A 13,495-nucleotide genomic window follows, 5' to 3' on the forward strand; every position below is an offset into this window, starting at 1 on the left:
TTGGCCATCTGAAAAGCCGGAGAGCATATCTCATATTTATGATTGTTTTGTATCCTTGCCCACCGCTACCCTAATGAGCCTCCATTTGCTGTGGTTTCTGTTGATGAGATGTAACGGAGAAGAAGCGAAAAAAAAACCTCAAATCCTTCACATTCCATCACAACGAGCCTCAAACGGGATGTGGGAATCGATTTTTGTGCTCCTGTGCTTTTACAAGCCATGGACGTAAACCTTCATTTTTACCCATTGCTTACTTTATGAGCCTCCTTGAAACCCCTTCACTATTAACTCTGTTCAACTCACTCTCAAAAGACTAAAGGCGTAGAATTTTCTGTGAAAATCCTATCAAAAACATTTTTGCCAACGCGCAACTTCATCAGTTACGCTTTTTTCCCTTCCAAGCGAAGGCGAATCCTTTTCCGGGACCTTGACTTAACGCTGCATGTATGCGTGTGCAACAAAGAATTCAAGGTCACTGACCCACATTCCTGCACTGGCAAGGCCGTAACTAACAACGCGTGAAAATACAACTGACCCTGAGCTTTTATTTTCGCAACGTACTGAAAGCTCTCACAATTGGAGCTTTTGGGCTTTCTTTACGAATCGAAACGCTTTTCTACAGTGTTGGTAATAATTGTAAGTGCGTTCTTATTTTTTGTAAAAGTAAGAAACAAATAAACCCGACTGACAAGATGTAAACAACTTTATTTTACCTAATGTTTCGATTCGATGGTTTAAAAATTGGCTAAAAAGCTAACAAAGTTGATCGAGTTGACGGGGCACGGATTAACGGTTAAGGGTAGGACGAAAAACCATTCCTCCACGTGTGCTTAGGAGGCCATGTTGATGTACTTCTCCCGCAACAGACGACGCTGTTCCGCACGTGCATCACGCTCGACTTGGCGCTTAATCGAGAGACGATCGTGGACTCGCTTCATTTCCAGAATCTCCTTCATTTCCTCCTTATCTTCGTCCTGGTGGGAAGATGAGAAATAGAAATGGTCTTAGTTTCAGTAGGTGTTTGCTGCACGATAACAGCATACCGTCATGTTCAGTCGAAGAACAAGCGCCCGCCGTCCGTCCGACATCGGTTGACTGTAAGACATTAGGTTCTTGAGCCGTTCCTTCGGCGGGACACCACGCTCCACCACGAGCACGATGCGAGCCCACTGACGCTGCCACTCGTTCTTCGTTTCCGCAATCTTCTGGTACGTGTTACCCATCATAGCGATCAACATGTTCACCAACAGGACGGCCACAATCACCATGAACAGTACGAACAGGATCTGCCGATAGATGGATCGGTGGGTTAAGGACACAAATTCCTCCAGACAATCCCACAGATACTCCCTACCTTAGCACACATTTCATGATCCGTGTTCTCCAGCGCACCATAATAATCGCCAAAGTTTGTCAGTGACATAAGAAACATTGCTACGATCGATTCGATTGGGGAAGGCATCGGATTGGCGTCACCTTCCTCCTCCGGTTTGTAGGACAGAAAGACGATGTAGTAGGCCTGCGAGAAGCCCATCACAAACACCAGATAGATCACAACGAATCGCAACAGATCTCCCATCACCATACGATATATCATCACTACGAAAGGTCCGACGGTTTTGAAGCCTCTGGAAAGACCGAAAAGGAGAGATGAGTTGTCTTTGCAGGGAAGAGACCATATCTAGACGTACCGACAGAAGAACAGAAAGTAAGGCGCCGTTGTGAGCATGATAACTACAGCTACATGGTCCTCCAGTTCCGTGAAGCAAAGTACCTTCAAAAACGGTACGATCATCATTATGCAGCAGGAAAACAGAAACATAACCCGAGAGGGTGCTGTCATCTGGAAGATAGGCAAACCTCGATTAGTAACCCACGATCAATTTACCTCTGAAGAGTTGTTCTACTTACAAGATTCTCGAAGAACATTTTCCGGCCAAGAAACTTCAACTCTCGCAGGGCAGCTAGCAGATACAGGAACGATCCCACCAGTATGATCATTTCCGATATGAGTCGTACCTTGCCTTCCACGCCGTCGTAATCCATCGTGTGACACTTGGAGTTAAAGAACAGACCATCATCCATTTCGGCAGGATCAAACTCGGAAGACTCGCCCGCGCTTCCATTCAGTTGCTCCGTCAGCTTGCCGAGAAACATTTCAAGCCCAATGCTCCCGTTGCTGGCAAGCGTCGCCATAGTTTCCTCCAGTGTCGATTCGTTCGTCCACCGATGCCGACGAAGATCTTCCTTTGTGGTGGCTGTTTTGTTGACACCCCCGGGCCCTTCCTGCTCGTCATCGTCTGCGGGCGGAGGTCCATTACGTAGCGTGAAGCTCACCAACGATACGCAAAAGTAGCAGAAAAACATAAAGAACTGCCGGTAGAACTTGTCCTTCACGAACGTGTTCCACTTTGTTTTGAGCAGATCGATCAGAACGCCGTCCAGCAGATCCAGATGCTCGTCCTTGTCACCAAACACTACCAAATTGAGGGCGGAATCCTTGCTGATGTTGCCGGTCTCTACGTCGATCGTGTCGATCAGCCCCAGCGGGTATGCCGCACAGGTGATGCTTCCCAGCTGCCAGTAGATCTCCCGCTCGATGTTCATGATGTGGAAGAACATCTCCACCCGTCCGAGCTTTGCCGCCAGCGTCAGTGGCGTTAGATTCTGGTTGTTCCGAATGCTCAACGAGGAACCAACCTCATACCCCATATCGAACGTAGAAATCTTCTCGTATATCACAAGCATGTGCAGCACCGTGTTGCCATTGAAATCCTTGTTGTCGGGGTCTGCTCCACGAGCCAGCACAAGCCGGTAGCACTCTTCCTGCCCTAGACAGGCGGCAAAGGTGAGAGGATACTCTCCCCAATACACGTACCCGTCGTAGTTTGTTATTTGTACCATCTGGACGACTTCTGTCTCGACCGTATCGTACCGGGACGCTTTCTGATCCTCAGGACACATGAACGTACCACAGCAGCGCTCGTTTACGTCGGAATTGTGATCGAGCAGGTACTTCACCATGGCGGGATCTTCGTTCACGATCGCCAGATGCAGCACACTCTCACCGTAGTACTCGTCGCACATGTACACATCGTTGATGAGCTTGGGATAGAAGCGCAGCAACCGTTTCGCCAGGTCCGCATGCAAAGAGGTTGCATTGAGTAGACAAAGATGTAGAATGGTCTCCCCAACAGCGCCACGTTCCTTGAAAAAGAGAACCGACATTAAGTCTTTGTATTTTACGGCCCACACTAACGACATCCAACTCGTTTAAATCATAACCTAACGCAATTCTCGTGTCCCAGCAAAAAACATAAACTGTCAAACTGTGTCACGATAATCATTAAACCATACAACTTGCCCATAACTCCCGCCAACATGTCTATTAGTTACGCTCATTCGCCGTAATTCGGTCACTATTTCACTCTTGATCCCTTATTTACAAATCACAGCTGTCAGCCTACTACCACCGTTTGCGTTTTGCGGGCCCTTATACTCCTTCGCGTAATGTCTTGTTTTACTTTCTGCCTCCCCCTGCTTTACCGACACAAGCGCACACGGAAGTAAACAGTGGCGAGCACGTGTTCCCGCAGGCGAACGCGAGTGACGCAACGCCGCCATCTTGCCGATTGTTTTGGGGCGCATTTGTCGAGTGCCTTGCTCCTTGGATGCTTTATTATGCAACATCCGCTTACCTTAATGTTCCAACAAACTTCCCGGTAGCCGGACGGATTCAGGTAGTACTCCGCCTCGCTTACTTCCGGACAGACGGCATCGATATCAAAGTCCTCTTCCGGGTTCTCCATCGCCCGGATCTCGGGCAACTGTTTATGGCGCGGCCGTTCCCGATTTCGTAACAGCACCAACACCGACACCGGGATGTACTTTCCCTTGCCTTTGTTGTAGAGAAACGGTTCGACCTTCGTCTTGATCGCATGATCGATCTCCGCATACTGTTTGTTCTGTATCGCACGCTTCATCATGTCCACGAGCAGCCCACCGCCCTTCAGGTTGACGAACTTGTACAGTGCCTGGGTGGACACTCCCGCCTGCTTCTTAACGCCACTGGTCACATTACTCTCCGTATTTCCCATCCTGGCTGCTGGGTTCCTTCACTAGATTTAGCTAAAACCAGTTCTTGGAGTCCTCGTTACCTCCGGAAAACGATTCCCAATCCTGGATAACAACTACACCTTCTCAGACCTACTGGGACATCCCATAGTGGTCAAGCTGACTGACTTTGGTCACTGGCACTGGGTACGTTTTTGGACGTTTCGAACCGCCCTGAAGCGGGACATTATGCGAAATAGTTTATTGAACAAACAACAGCGACATTCCAAATCGGTTGCCTATGGTGAGCTCCATATCGCTTCGCAACGGTATGTCAAAAGCGCAACGCTCGCGGTGCCCGGTTGTCAAGGTAACGCACCCTGTTCCTTTTCTGCCGCCTCCTTAAAGGAGCAGTTGAATGCTGGCGATGGCGCAAAATGCCTTTACTCTCCATAAACATGCCAGCGTTTCAAGGTGGTGCTCTTCTAGCATTGCAGCATTGCTGTGCATTTAGTGGTCGACAGTGAAGGAATTTTTGTTCGTTATTGCTGGAATTTTTCCTGGTTGACAGTTTTCTTTCGTTAGATAAGTAACGGATACAATACTTTCCTTTTTTTTTTCGTGTGTATTTCTTTAACGAGCATTTAGTCTTTTCCCCGACCGGGTGAGCATTCATCCTCCCCCGGGGGAGGGACTTCGTTATATGCGGATCGGTGTGTACAATTAAATAGTTAAAACGCTTATCTATTATTAGTCTAGAATGGGACCCGAACCGGACAGCGAATGTGAAGCGAATTACCGATCAAATACATCGGTACCAGAACCGGAAAACACCGAGACACTAATCGAAAGGCGGGCTTCGCTGGCCCATTGATCGAGCGGGCTTTTAGTGTGTGTGTGTGTGCGTGTTACGTGGGGGGATGGTGTATATAGGTGTGCGTGTATCGCGCTACAGTTATGCTCTAATCGCGGTGATCGTATTATGCACCTATGTTAACAGGACTATCTTAATGTGATGCATCTGTTGCTGTCGTTCCTTCTTCGCACAGCGAGTAAACAATGATAACGATGGGTGTGCGAATGCTAAAATGTCTAAATGCTTTAAATGAGCTCCACGTAGTTGGCTGGAAAGAGACCATAGGTACCGTCCGGTGCCAGCCCCTGCCACCAACCCTCATCGATCTGATCGATGTGCGTGATAATGTCGTCCGGATCGAAGCTGATCTCGGAGTCGTCCGCTGCCTGGTAATCGTACAATGCCCGCGCCCGGATCATATTGTCCTCGTCGGACAGATCGATCGTCGCGTTCGGATCGAAGTACTGCTGCGCAACGGCCACCTCTTCGGGCACTTCCGGTGATACGAGCGGTTCCTCGGTCGCTACCGTGCCCGTCACTCCCAAGCCCGGTGGCGTGTCGGTGCCATTTTGGCGCTCGCTTTCCAGCTCCGCCTTGAGCTCGTTGATAATACTGCGTTCTTCAAAGGATGCCGTCGGTGAGAAGGGAGGTTCCGTCAACTCCTGGGCTACCTCGGCCTGAATGTGCGTTGGGCTTAGCTGTGCTGTGCTGTTCAGGAAGCGTGCCTTCGCGCTGCTAACTTTTGCGCTCGCTTCAACCACCTGCTTGATTTCTCGATCGCGTTCCGTTTTGCTCTGATCGGACGCTTGCCGGGCGTAGCTGCGGTCGGGGGAAGCTGGAGAAGCAGACAGCGCACTGGCTGCACCGCCCGTTGCGCCCTCGCGCTTCTCAAATTCGCGTTCCTCTCGTCGACGTCGTTCCTTGGAAAGATACAGCACAATGCAAATTAGTCTGCCTCTTCTCGGCTTTCCACACTTCCCCCTCTTTCTGGTGATCTATCCGAGAAGGCAACATACCTGTTCCAACAATACTGTTTCATTGAGCTTTCGCTCGTACTCCGCCTGCAGTCGATGCTTTTCCTCCTCTTCTTCCTTACGCCAAAACTCATCCCGCTCGGCCGGATTGATCTCCTTCGTCGGATTGACTCGACTGTAGTTCGTGCCGACTGGTTTGGGTGAATCTAAAACAAACACCAATACATGTATTAAAATAGAACCCTCAGTGCAGCTCATTTATCAAAAAAACAAAATTTATACCGATCGCTTGTGAGTAATCCTTCACTTTGAAATCGTTCACCACCACCTTCTGCAGCTTCTCCAGTATGCGTGCCTCCTCGACGTCGTCCTCGTTGGTCGCGTGCACCGTAATATGGGCACCGTGTAGCAGGCCCGTGACATCGCGCACATGTTTCGCACATGTTCCCTTCCTAGCGATGGGCGCTCCTTCGCCCTGTTTTTCGTGCGGTTGAGGAAGAACAGAAGAAAGCAAACCCACAAGTATTATTCACACGTTAAGTACGACGATATGATAGAAGGCCGAAGGTGGTTTTACGTTGCGTGATAAAAACAAACATTGGCTCTTATCGGTGATAACACAGCACTGTTACGTAGTGCTGATAGGGGATGTGTTTTTTCCACCAAAAAGCAGGAAATAAATTCCATGCTTTCCATGACTCAAACCGAATGATGGGAACTTCGGCATGATTTTGCTCACCTGCCAGTTTATGAAAACAAACTTTGCAATGCCCGTTTCACTGTTGTCTACCCGCAGGAAAGCGTACTGAATTTTGCCCGAGTTTAGCTCGGCCGCCAGTTCCGAAATGCCATCTTCGCCCGTTTCCTGCAGCTTCAGCACGTTCGTCTGTCCCTCGTACCCGAACAGTGCCCAATTGGTGGCGGTTTTCCGATCGCAGACCGATTTCCACGCACCAACGATGGCGTCCCGGTGCTTCTGCAGATCAACCGACATCGTCTTGCGCCAGTCAGCAACTGGGGACGTTTGATCCGATCGGCCTCTTCGCTGCGGTGCCTGCTGGACCTCAGAGAGCGTTGACCCACTTTCACGCACGAATGCTTTCGTCGTCACACCGGATCACCACACCAAATCTCAAGTGCGCGACGGGGGTGTCAGGTGGATCGCTCTCGCTCGTCAGGTGTTGGCAAGTGCTCAATGCACCATGCTGCTGTTGCTGCACCCACTTCCACGGTGTGCCTACGCCGGCCGGAAATGCACGGTGACAAGACAATACTAATTACAGGCACCGGGAGGCTTCTCCGTCACTACGAACCGTTCCTCAGCGTGGTGGAATGCTCGCCTGTTTCGAAACTCTTTCCGCGTGAAAAGGAAAACGATTCGACACGACACGTGCGGGGAGAGACACCCGATTTGTGCACCCAGAAGTCTACAAAGAAACACGTTGCACTTCGGAAAAGCCACCGTGTGTGTGGTGGTTTACCTTTCGCGAGACATTCCCAAATTTTGTCTTCTTGCACACCGTGGTTCGTTCGTCTTTTTCGGGTATTATTGACTGCTCGGGCATATTTTGGTCCGTGAAGAACCACCACCAACCAAAACGGGCATAAAACAGGTGCGCCCATGTGCCTTTCTCTCACTCACACACTGAAACGCGCCTTGACTTTTATACGCCGCCAGGTAAATGTCGTCGAGGATAGAGGGATATTCAATATCAAAGTGTTTTTTCGAGGCTGAAAACAATTCAAAACAATTATCATTGATTAATTCTGGGTATGGAAGAGAGTTTGTGAAAGAAAAGCCTAGCATTTAAGCAAAACGAACCATATGTAACACACCACAGCGCACTCAAAATGGAGGACTGAATGCCATTGTCCAACCCGGCGCTTTCAAGACAAACAAAACATGTGTTTTGATTCGCCGTTTTATTTTGGTTCGATCTCTTTCCCTTTCGCGAAAAATCGCTCTCAGTTGATCTTTTTTCTTAGCTCTACCCTAATCAACAAGAAATCATGCTTGGTGTGGTTTATTTTTACTTCATTTTACCACAAACACAACTTCCCCTCGCTTGAAACTGAAACTCCGCTTGTAGTACCGAACCCTACACTGTAGACTGCACCCTTCAAGCCTCAGCGTAACAACAACAACAACAGCAACAACAAAAACTCCCCGAAATTCGATCTCGTTCTGCTACAACAGGGAGCAAATGTTGTCAATCGCGAGCAAAGTGCGTGAAGAGCAATCGTAGAGCAATAATCAAAATATAGCTGAAAGGTGGCTACTGAACACCGTACTGCAGGGAGCAAACCGTACGTTCCATCATTTGCCCAGCTCGCATCCTAGACCGAGTGGAGCAACAGGTTAGCAGCTGCCCAGCCAGGCCAGGCGTCGCAAGACAACACCGTGAAACCGTCCAACCTCCGTGAAGAAAAAAGAACGATCGCGATCGCGCAAGAGAAGAAAGAAAGTACGCACGTACCGCGATCGGATGGGCGATGTGTGATGCAAGTATGATGCACAAGGTTGTGCCAAAGAGGTGTCGGGCGACGATGCAGCAGTGAACGGGCCCAGAGTAACATGTTGGTGCTTTTTCCCCAAATGTTTAGTTTTCGATTCCGTCCGCTAAGGGGAGACTGAAAGGCTCAAGCGCTAGATCGTACGGTACTGATCGATTAAACTGCCCGATCGGTGTTGCGTGTTGCATTTTGGTGGTGTATTGAGCAGCTCGTATTATGTTTGGCTTTCCGTAAAGAGGACCATCCTTATGAGCATTTTCTCAAACAAAAAAAAAGATCCCCATAAAAGGAAATCCATGCTGGTTGATCCTTTTGCAACTTGCTCGTATAAAATCCCCTCGCCGTATCCGCGCATCAGAATCGTCGTAAGCGAAGAAGGCTCCACCAAAAGAAAGGAAGAAAGAACGAAACAGAGAGACAAAACTCGCCTCCGCGTACACCGCTACCCTCCTACCGCTACTGACCCACCCGTGTGCGTTCGAGTCTTCCGAGCGTCTTCTCGAAAACCGTCTTCCAAACTTCATCATCCGCTGCTTTCTTCGCCCAGTGGAGTCGCGTGGAGCCGTGGTGCGGTGCGGAACAGTTGGTACAGTGTTGGTTAAAGTGAAACAGAGCTCCAGCTTCCGTGGGAGGAACAGAGATCGTCCGGCAAAACAAAAGCGAAAAAGGCGAAGAAGACACAGCACCAACCGAACTCGCCTCCTTCTCACTGTTGCCGTTTCCATGGTGAGATGCTGTGAAATGTGTGTAGTGTTGTGTCGCAGAACACAGGGAGATTACTATATATCTAATTAAGCATTTCTCCGCTTGAACATTGATCCTCACCCCCCGGGAAAGGGTGCAAAGATTTGGAACAAAGTGCCAAAAAACAAGCCCACCAGCGCTCGTGAAAGAGTCGCCTTTTTGACAGTTTGACTTTTCTCATTCGGGCTCCATCTCACTCGCAGGCTGTGAGTTGTTTGTGGTTCACTGTCTCACCAAGCCTTCACGATCACGAACACCACATCGTTCACGGAGGTGCGCGAAAAGCGAAACAAACACTCTTGCTGGCTAAGGAAAAAGCAACTGTTTTGGTATTGATTTCACGACGAAGAATCAACCTGAACCTGTGGGGCTAGCGGGAGCCGATCAATTAGCCCGGCTAAGGACATACTTTCTTTCTCATACGAAAACGAGTAGGGATCGTGCGATCCCGCAAACGGAGTCACGCTGAAAAAGTTAGTGCAAACCCGTCTCAAAATGATCCGAGATCCCGGTGGTACGAGTCCGAATGAAAATCAAGGTAATGATCGTTTTCGCAGCTAGCGAACATTCGTCTTTTAACTGAGTGTTTTTTCCCTTATCTTCCAGACTCACCACCATCGCCCAAATATGATCGGATACTGGGGCGACCACCACCCCCCGACGAAACAGAAATTCCGCTTGACATGACTGTCCGGCGGAAGGATTCGTCCGATGGGCAGGGATCACCTACCGGCATCGATCCGGGACGGGATGTTCCGATCAATCTGAATGTGCGCCCAAGTGTAATAACGAAAGCGCCGCCACCACCAATAAAGAAACGCATCAGTCACATGCACACCAACGGTACACTACTGCAAACGCCTCTCAAAGCCAATCCATGCTTTATTTTCATTTCTCTTTTCCTCATGCGACAGGTGAAATAGTGCTTAAAAGTAGTGTGAGAACGACCACCGCCACCACCGTCGAGTCGACACCGATCGTGAACGTATCGTCCACGTACTGTGATGTATCGATCGAGGAACATTTCCGCCGTTCACTCGGGCCAACCTACAGCTCCATCTACGGCGATAAGCAACAGCTACAACAGCACCAGCAACCCCTAAATGTGCTGAACAACAATACCAGCCCCGGTGGACAGGGGCAGCCACCATTGCACCTGATAACACAGCAGAAGGTGCACCCTCTGCCGCTTCCGCTGCTACTGCAAAAGCACGCGATGGAAACAAGCGAGTCGTTACCGCTGACAGGACCGGGAACGGTTGGTGCAGGTGGTGGTGGTGGTGGTGGGATGCGGAACCACAGTAGCAGCAGTATTAGCTCCAGCTCCTCCATAAGCTCGAACAGTAGCATATCGAGCAGCTTGAGCAATACGAGTGGCATAAGCAGCAGCAGCGGCAGCACCAACAACATCAGACCGTCCGGTGGTGGTATTCGTGTGGTCGCACCGGATACGATCGAGCTAAAGCTGTCGAGTGATCCCGCCCCACCGGTTCCACTCGTCCCGGCAACCGTGCTACCACCATCACCCGGTGCACCATCGTCCGCGGCCAGTGTGGCCATTTCGCTGACATCACCGAAACACCTGCATCAGCAACCACCACCACCACCACCACTGCTACCACCAGCGCCGGCCATTTCGCCCGCCTCACTCACCACCACGATGTCCCTTTCGTCCTCGTCCCCATCGTCATCGTTGGCGTCCTCACCCGCACCGTTCCTGACGACGCAGCCACCGCAGCAGCAGCAGAAGAGGCCCGACTCGGGCGAAGAGGTGGACGACCATTTCGCAAAAGCACTCGGTGATACGTGGAAGAAAATTCAGGAAAGTAATATGAATTTGTGAGCCCCCTTCCATTGGCTCCCGGAAAGGGAACGATGATCAGGGCCGGCCGTGACATTGTTTTTATATTATGCGAAAGCTGTGAAACCCGGCACACCTGGCCTGGTTCGGTGAGCTGTGGTGGTATCCTACATTTGTTTCCTTCTTTTTTTTTTGCTCTTTTACTCTTATGCTATAGTTCCCGATTTGTTTTAAAAGCTAATGTTAAGTTCCTTTTTCATTGTTTTCCTTGGTAAGCTGTGTGCGCGCGCACATTACCATATTAATTTGTGATTGATTGATCTGCTGCTGGATGATATGGTGCGCACAAACGTTAGATCGATCGTGAACGAGACTAGCATGAGATTGTTTCTAGAGAATCGCTCTTATCGCGAGCACACAACACACACACTAATACTTGAAAGGAGCGAGATTGGTAGATAAGAAAGAGAGAGTGAGAGAAAAGGAGAGTTAATCCAGTTAGTTGCACATATACGTTGCTGTACGTTTAATAGTCTAACTATTTCACTATCATTTAACATAATATTTACCCTTACTGTGTGCTGTCAGCATAAATGGAGAGACAATGGTGCAATTGCAAGAAACACATAGGCGCGCTCCCACACACACACATACATTCAAAGCGTTTGATTGACTTGTTGAAAACGAGTGCATTTACTAAGTACAGGGCCTGCCACTTAGTGGTATCTGACGCTTTTCGCTTTCGATAAATCCACAGTTGTGGACAATTGCTTTAGAAACGTATCATTCGTACGTTGATTTAAAAACTAATATACGGTCACTACTGCTTTTCTAAATTTTTCAAATTATTTCATGAAGAGATGAAGCCCGTTTCATATTGTAAGGCGTTTTCACAAAGCCATTAGTGTATGTGTTTGTGTGTGTGTGTGCTACATAAAAAATCATTTAAAACTTGTTTTGATAAAGTAGTTCAGGACATGGCAAACTCATGATCGCAAGCAATAGCAATGTCGTCCGCTAAAGTTGCATTTCCATATATAATCCATATTACCTATTTGCTCTTCTCGTCCTAAACGTACGTCTAAAGAGAGCTCGGAGAGCTCGGAGAGCTAATGTTGAATTGAAATCGTTGATAAAGTACCATACATATATAGGATTTAACGCAAAACCCCAATCTGTGGCCTTTAACTAAAAAAATCAAATGCTAATTCAATTCGCACAAGTGTTGCCGGTTGTCAGAGGCAAACCGAACTGTTCCTGTGTGTGCGTGTGTGTGTCAAACAAGCAAACGAAACGTAAAGCAACCTAATATTCTTTTAGAACTGTAAGAACTACCGTAACGTGTTATCTGTGTACGCCATTTTGTTCGTACTGGCTCGAAGTGATATAGGATGTCAAAGTTAGATATGGTGGTCGAGATTTTGCATTTCTGTAGTTACACACTCCCTTACAACAGCAGAAAACATGGATCCTTGGTAGTAGGTTTTGTGGAGAAGAAGGTAGTTGTAAGATGGATGCGATCTCCAAAATCTCCTTCCTTTCGGTATGTATGTGCTGGTTTCTTGGTTAAGTAAATGTTGCTCGGTCCCCTACGTCGGGTACTGATTTCGAATGGTGCTAGAACGATTTCATATGCCATCTAGGCACCGATAGGAAGCCAGTGCCCGTAAGGATCAACCTCCGTCGCACATGCACACGTACATCATTACAAAGGCAGGTGACCACATGATTGAAGCGATGCGCAGTTCTAGATGCTCAAATCGTCTGATCTCTGGTGCATTGCCTTAACACTTGTGGTCGCTTGTTTTATGACCTGGAAAACACTTTTATAACCTGAACTTGGTTCTCTAAGAACAAACGCACACGTAACGAGCGCAGTTTTCAAAGTGAGTTTTAACAGCACATTTTTTTAACTACGAGTTTAGGAGAAAGATTTAAGGCGTGCGCGGAAAGGATATTTAATAGATTTCCGCTCCCCCCGAGAGCGAAATTTGAATCAAAACTTACCGTTCCACACACCGATCGGCTAGCGTGGAGTGGAAGCGAAACATGTTTTAAACTTTTAGCAATTTAAGTGAACGGAAAATCAAACCTTATATATTGTAACGTTTTTTTATAACATTATCACGCCACTTCACCGTGCGACAAATTGTTTTTAGATGAAACTATTGAGTGATCTAGGCAAGGCGATACAGTACTCGATCGACCAGCAATCGATTTTGTAGGTAAAGGAATGGTTAAGAGCATAACACGATGATACATATTTTGTGATAAAGTATAGAAAGTTGTACACTAACGGCAAACGGCGTTGTCTAACTTCTGGGAATCACGTTATCACTCGCAGCTGGTTTCATCACTCTCTGATCACTGATAACTCTAGCCCTTCCCTGCCCTAAAGGGACCGTTGCAGGGATACGGCCTACACACGGTGCACACTCTCGGCACTCTGGCGGCCAAACACTTACTGCGCCCCGGCAGTGACCAAGTGAACGGTTTAAATCAACGGTCCTACCGATTCTCCCCAAAGCCCTACTCCAGGTGTGCGGTTTGGTG

The 13,495-nt window shown here is 48.4% G+C and overlaps 3 protein-coding genes across 5 annotated transcripts; 1 reads left to right on the top strand and 2 right to left on the bottom strand.

The window, feature by feature from the left end:
• Nucleotides 1-686: 686 nt before the first annotated feature.
• On the bottom strand, nt 687-4,097 carry LOC118504243 (transient receptor potential cation channel subfamily V member 5). Its single transcript, XM_036038465.1, has 6 exons — nt 3,699-4,097; nt 1,912-3,207; nt 1,692-1,843; nt 1,355-1,628; nt 1,044-1,286; nt 687-974 (listed from the first exon to the last, which is right to left on the bottom strand). Exons 1-6 carry the CDS (start codon nt 4,095-4,097, stop codon nt 831-833), a joined length of 2,508 nt encoding a protein of 835 aa, XP_035894358.1. The 3' UTR covers nt 687-830.
• A 561-nt stretch (nt 4,098-4,658) lies between these two features.
• On the bottom strand, nt 4,659-7,490 carry LOC118506217 (drebrin-like protein B). 2 transcript variants are annotated; one of them, XM_036043048.1, is made up of 5 exons: nt 7,197-7,490; nt 6,623-7,120; nt 6,166-6,358; nt 5,926-6,089; nt 4,659-5,829 (listed from the first exon to the last, which is right to left on the bottom strand). In XM_036043048.1, the coding sequence occupies exons 2-5, from the start codon at nt 6,875-6,877 to the stop codon at nt 5,155-5,157; spliced, it is 1,287 nt and encodes a 428-aa protein (XP_035898941.1). In that variant the 5' UTR covers nt 6,878-7,120; nt 7,197-7,490; the 3' UTR covers nt 4,659-5,154. The 2 variants fall into 2 exon arrangements, with proteins under 2 accessions (XP_035898941.1, XP_035898940.1); XM_036043047.1 differs by having other exon boundaries at nt 6,623-7,488.
• Nucleotides 7,491-8,019: 529 nt separating this feature from the next.
• Nucleotides 8,020-13,238, top strand: LOC118506218 (beclin-1-like protein B). 2 transcript variants are annotated; one of them, XM_036043049.1, is made up of 4 exons: nt 8,020-9,123; nt 9,235-9,679; nt 9,748-9,984; nt 10,056-13,238. In XM_036043049.1, the coding sequence occupies exons 2-4, from the start codon at nt 9,637-9,639 to the stop codon at nt 10,982-10,984; spliced, it is 1,209 nt and encodes a 402-aa protein (XP_035898942.1). In that variant the 5' UTR covers nt 8,020-9,123; nt 9,235-9,636; the 3' UTR covers nt 10,985-13,238. The 2 variants fall into 2 exon arrangements, with proteins under 2 accessions (XP_035898942.1, XP_035898943.1); XM_036043050.1 differs by having other exon boundaries at nt 9,345-9,679.
• The last annotated feature ends 257 nt before the right edge of the window (nt 13,239-13,495 follow it).

Source organism: Anopheles stephensi, chromosome 2 (assembly GCF_013141755.1).
Source record: "Anopheles stephensi strain Indian chromosome 2, UCI_ANSTEP_V1.0, whole genome shotgun sequence".
Classification (NCBI taxonomy): Eukaryota; Metazoa; Arthropoda; class Insecta; order Diptera; family Culicidae; genus Anopheles; species Anopheles stephensi.

Excerpts from the sequence above, each read along its gene's own strand:
- LOC118506218 (XM_036043049.1), top strand. The coding sequence starts at position 9,637 with ATGATCCGAGATCCCGGTGGTACGAGTCCGAATGAAAATCAAG. Across the intron at positions 9,680-9,747 it reads GAGTCCGAATGAAAATCAAG|ACTCACCACCATCGCCCAAA; the intron begins GTAATGATCGTT and ends CTTATCTTCCAG. Across the intron at positions 9,985-10,055 it reads CAGTCACATGCACACCAACG|GTGAAATAGTGCTTAAAAGT; the intron begins GTACACTACTGC and ends CTCATGCGACAG.
- LOC118506217 (XM_036043048.1), bottom strand. The coding sequence starts at position 6,877 with ATGTCGGTTGATCTGCAGAAGCACCGGGACGCCATCGTTGGTGCGTGG. Across the intron at positions 6,090-6,165 it reads GGATTACTCACAAGCGATCG|ATTCACCCAAACCAGTCGGC; the intron begins GTATAAATTTTG and ends TGTTTGTTTTAG. Across the intron at positions 5,830-5,925 it reads AAACAGTATTGTTGGAACAG|GAACGACGTCGACGAGAGGA; the intron begins GTATGTTGCCTT and ends TATCTTTCCAAG.
- LOC118504243 (XM_036038465.1), bottom strand. The coding sequence starts at position 4,097 with ATGGGAAATACGGAGAGTAATGTGACCAGTGGCGTTAAGAAGCAGGCG. Across the intron at positions 3,208-3,698 it reads AAGTTTGTTGGAACATTAAG|GAACGTGGCGCTGTTGGGGA; the intron begins GTAAGCGGATGT and ends CTCTTTTTCAAG. Across the intron at positions 1,287-1,354 it reads ATCATGAAATGTGTGCTAAG|ATCCTGTTCGTACTGTTCAT; the intron begins GTAGGGAGTATC and ends ATCTATCGGCAG.